The sequence below is a fragment of the Cariama cristata genome, unplaced genomic scaffold, assembly GCF_000690535.1.
Source record: "Cariama cristata isolate BGI_N322 unplaced genomic scaffold, ASM69053v1 scaffold5718, whole genome shotgun sequence".
Lineage (NCBI taxonomy): Eukaryota > Metazoa > Chordata > Aves > Cariamiformes > Cariamidae > Cariama > Cariama cristata.
In genome coordinates this window covers 14263-19028 of record NW_009632777.1, presented here as the reverse complement: position 1 = coordinate 19028, position 4766 = coordinate 14263, and the positions used below count along the sequence as shown (strand labels likewise).

Genomic DNA, 4766 nt, shown 5'->3' with positions numbered 1-4766 from the left:
GGTACACTCAGGTCCATAAAATAAAGGAGTACCTTCTGCTCTCATTACATTAGGTGTGCATTGATGTCGCTCCAACGAGCTCACCATGCATTTAGCAAAACAGCAGAGCTGGCTCAGAGCAGCAGCACAGGACTGAGAGAGTTAGGTCTACAAATTCCACCTACAACATGAACGATCGTATATTTCCTTCTCCGCGTGGTGTGCTTAGAGATTTACTTCACGGTTTTAGTATAATAAATTTATTTTCCTTTACAGGTTTGTTCCCTTATGAAGTAATCATTTGTAAAGCATTAATTTTGTATACAGGACTGCTAAAAACCAATGGAGCAGACATATTTGCTTAATAGTTTTATTCTTTTTTGCAGGTTCTATAATCATATTTAATCAACTGGTACAACAAAACATAGTTCTATATAAAAACCAAAACAAAGAGGGCTTGTTGAGCTTGATGCATGGTAAATCTATTTGGTTTATTCTCGGTTTATTGTTAAATATTATATTGCATTTGTTTAAGCAGACATCATGTATATTGTGATTTCTAGCATTCCACACACAGCAGCTTATTGTTTTGTCCTTTAAATATGGGAAATAAAAATGTTTTCAGTTTGCTATTAAAAAAAAAAAAAGGAAATTAAGAAAGGGTACTTTTAGATTACATTGCCCAGGAAATATTGGCAGCATGCTCTTTGGCTTTCATCCGTAGAACTGCGATACTGGAGGACCTCCTTTCAAACTCCGGTTTGGTTTCAAAAGCATGTCCATTGGTTGCACCAGAAAGTAAAGAGTCAGTAAAAAAATTATTGAGGGGCACATGGCTGAACTGATTCTGATGGTTTGAAAAGCCTGTGTAGCCAGAATCTGTCCGGGGTGAATGGGAATAAGGCGTCATACAGGAGGACGTATCTCGTGGCAGCATGCAGGACGTAACCACAGAACTGCTAGCCGCATTCCCTGCCCACAGATTGTTCTGAATCTGGAACATATAAAATGAATAAGATTAAATTTGCATAGTTCATCTTTTGTTTTCTGCAATGCTTGGTGTGCTTTACTTAATGCATCCATTATTAGTTCTCCTCTAAAACAAGCAACAAGTACTTAACTAGTTCTCTGCAATCGTATTAGGAAATACCATGAAGACATTACATGAGTCAAAATACTGAATCCTTCATTTAAGAGCAAGGGCTGCTGAATCGTATTCCTTGCTCTGTCATTCATTTGCTCTGGGGCTCTATCCTGAGTGTTTACCATTGAACCTCGGGATGCCATCAGCCCAGCAATTCAGTAAAATTCTACTAAGAAGCACACGACTGACTTCCAAGAAAAGATGTCAAAAGAGTGTACAATCTATAGCTGTTTTCACCATAAAAGGTTCTCCTCATCAGAATTGTTTCTCACTGTAATGGTAGAAAACAATGCAAAAGGGTGGACAAAACAAACCAGGATTTCACAAGCGACAAAGCCTGACAAGTATTTGCAAAATTAAATATTAAGAAGTCTTGCACAATTACTTTAAAACAAATGAATCCATAAAATACAAGCATGGTTGATAATACATCCAAGAGTTTTTCCTAAAGTTGTTTCAAAGATGGTTTTAAGATAAAAATTCTTTTCGTTATATTTTCATATGAAATTATGCTTGAGGGCATTTCTGTTTCAGCTCTCAGCCTTAACTGACTGCACTGAGCATCCCTGGAAAACGTTGCATGACAGACTAGGACACAAACTTTGTGGTTACCAGCAACGTCTGCTAAAGATCTGGAGTAACCACGTATTCAAGCTTTGATGTGCAATGCCTTTTATACTTGGCAGTCACTTAAAGCTTCATCCTGAGTCTCAGGCCTTCTCCTGTCATCCATGTATACATGCTATTTATGGACAGGTATTTTTCACTTATTTGTTACTAGATGAACAGATGGAAAGATTTTCAAGGCCTAGCACACACATAGCTCCTGTCATTATCTCAAACTGTGCATTCTTTCATTCCTCCTCTGTTCCCTTTGCCTCAATCAAACTTCAAACTCAGCAGCTGTCCTTCTGTCTTTTTAAACTCTCTACTCTATCACTCTCTATCGGGACATAATGGATATATGGATACAATGAATACGGATATAATTTCTATGGATATCTAGATGGATATAATTTCTAACATGCTCTAACTTCCTTGGTCATTTCTCACTTGCGCTCACCATTGTACAATACTTCATATTTCTTCTTCACTTCTAACACTTTCCGGAATGCTGATTTTTTTTTAAATGTACAAATACGATACAAGACGTTGTGGTAGCCCTTATTCACAGTACAGGACTTCTCAGCCAGTAACTGTATTATTTTCTTTTTGTTTTACTTTGCTGAATTTGTCTTCATCCTAAAAATCTGTTGTCTGTTCAGTATATCATTGCTCTGATGCACTGGGATTGAGCCCACATGTCTTTGTTCTCTGCTATATGTTGGAGTAATTGCAATTACTCTTCGGTTAGCACTGAAAAGTGAATTCCCACTTCAAACTTAATTTTGCCTTCACATTCCAAAACTATAGACAAAGGAATTTTGGCTTTAAGATATGTAGGTTATCTCTCTAGCTGAGTGATTTTTTTTCTGCCAAAGTAGAGGTCAGGGGAAGTAATGAATTATGACAGACACACACGTACACACACACAGAGTGAAAACATGTTTCCAACGCCGAGTTGTTTTTTTCCCATTGTCCTGTTACTTTGCAATGACACGTACCCACCAAACCACCAACAAGCTAAAGAGATAAATTGTCGTTCACTGAACTCATCTCGCTGAGATCCAGGGCAGATAGCAAGGATGAGATAGACTCTTATTTTAGAAGTTAATATCTTGAACAGTTGTGTTAGCAGGGGTCATGAGGAGCCAACAAACTAATTTGGGCTTCTTGGCAATTCCAGCAGCAAAAAAGAACCAGTAAAGACTCCATTTTGGTTTTCTGCACAAGGCTGGGGAAAAGTCACGGTAGCAATGCATCTCCCCAGACCCTTGGTCTGCCCATCTCCTTGCTCACACAGATGTGTGTATGTACAGGCATACACACACTTCCACACCCACTCACAGGAATGCTACTTGCCATACACACACGCACACGCACACGCACAGCTAGTTGGGCACACCCCGGGCATCCACTCCTACATATCTTAGGAGGTCTGCTGAGAGGTAACAAAGTGAATAAAGTGCCTGGAGAAGGATATCGAGGATTTTTTCCTCCTTCCTCTGGGTCTCCTGAAATCTACAGGAGGCAAAAGACTCCAGTGAGAGTTTCAGAACTTTCCAGTTCCCATCCTTCCCTCCTCCCTTCAACATATTTCCAAGACTCTCAAACATCAGCCCCTGAGAGACTCTCTGCAGCTTGACAGGATCCCCAGCTGCCTTATTACTCCTTAATTAACCCACCTGAGCCAGTTTTGACTTATAATCAAACTTTTTTTTTTTATCTTCAGAGAACAGGTAGTTTATCTGGGGATTAAAGGACATATCTTATCTGGACCTGTAGGGATTGATTCACGGTGAGTCTGTTTTTGCTTATAATCCAACTTTTTTTTTTTTTTTATCTTCAGAGAACAGGTAGTTTATCTGGGGATTAAAGGACATATCTTATCTGGACCTATGTGAACCATTGTCTTGCTTATGAAAGGTTGTTGCATTCAACCACACAGAACATTCCCAAAGAGAGCAGTACATCTCATGGCTCAGGATTCAGGGATTCCTGAGTGTCCTGTTGCCTGGAAGGTTTCTCAGGTCCTAGTACAGATTTACACAATATGACAAGAAGAAAACAAGAGACCCTGAAAGAGCTGGAAAGTATGGTAGCGAAGTGTATGGCAACTGAGAAGTCATCTGCTAAGACTCATAAGTCTTACTGCCTTCTGAGACTTAATGAGTTTGGAGCCACATAGCATGTGATTGGAGTACGGAGGAGAGCAGTAAAGACGATAGCAGCTGAAAGTCTATAAGATCCAGCAAATATCTCCACTTTGCTTGAAAGCCCAAGCTGCACACATTCCATCTCAATCATGAACTGGGAAAATCAGAAACCCAGTCATCCATACAAAAATCATTGGTTTTTCTTTTGCTCAGGAACACTAGAAACTTTTACTTCTACTTTATTGTACTTCATGTATACGTATATGTTCCTTGCAGCAGCAGTGATAGATTAAGCAACTGTGGGGGTTTTCTTTCCCTTTTCTCCTACAAAAGAAATCACCCATTCCTATTTCCATGCTGTTCAATTTCAGTTTGTTTCGCTGATACAACTCTGTACTGAATTGAAACAGGGAGATGATACAGCTAAAAAAGAATCCAGGAAAAAAAAAAAAAAAAAAGAAAGAAAAAAAAAGATGTATTTCAAACACAGGCACACAGAATTCCATTCTTTTTGATGGTTTTTCCAGGCCAAATGGTTGGTGTCAGGACCTTCACAACAAAATGAATTTGTCTAGGGATAGACTAGTTCATCTAAGCAGTGTCTAATATAGGAGTTAATTCTGAAGAAGCTCATCATCTCCAAAGCCAACTCACACGCGACAAAGTCTTATTTATCTGACTTACTAAAATTTCTTTCTAGGAAACTCTATGCCAAATGCTGCAGTTGCCCAGGCTGCACAGATATAATTATGGGAAGAATTTTCAAAAAAAATCTGTTTAAATAGGAACACGCATGAGTTGGTCTTTAATACAGTCATGATGGGAAGACTTCAAAAGGTTCAGAGGCTCAGTTTGAAAGTGCCCAATAACCCGTGTGGTCTGGAGGT

The 4766-nt window shown here is 39.0% G+C and overlaps 1 protein-coding gene across 1 annotated transcript in view; it reads right to left on the bottom strand.

Annotated features, from left to right (window-relative positions):
- Positions 1 to 335: 335 nt before the first annotated feature.
- The window catches only part of ALX1 (ALX homeobox 1), a gene marked incomplete at its 5' end in the record, with an annotated part of 17100 nt that continues 12669 nt past the window's right edge, over positions 336 to 4766 (bottom strand). The window contains one exon of the mRNA XM_009706496.1: positions 336 to 973. Within this exon, the coding sequence (XP_009704798.1) occupies positions 653 to 973 (321 nt within the window). The remainder of the gene's footprint in view (positions 974 to 4766) is intronic.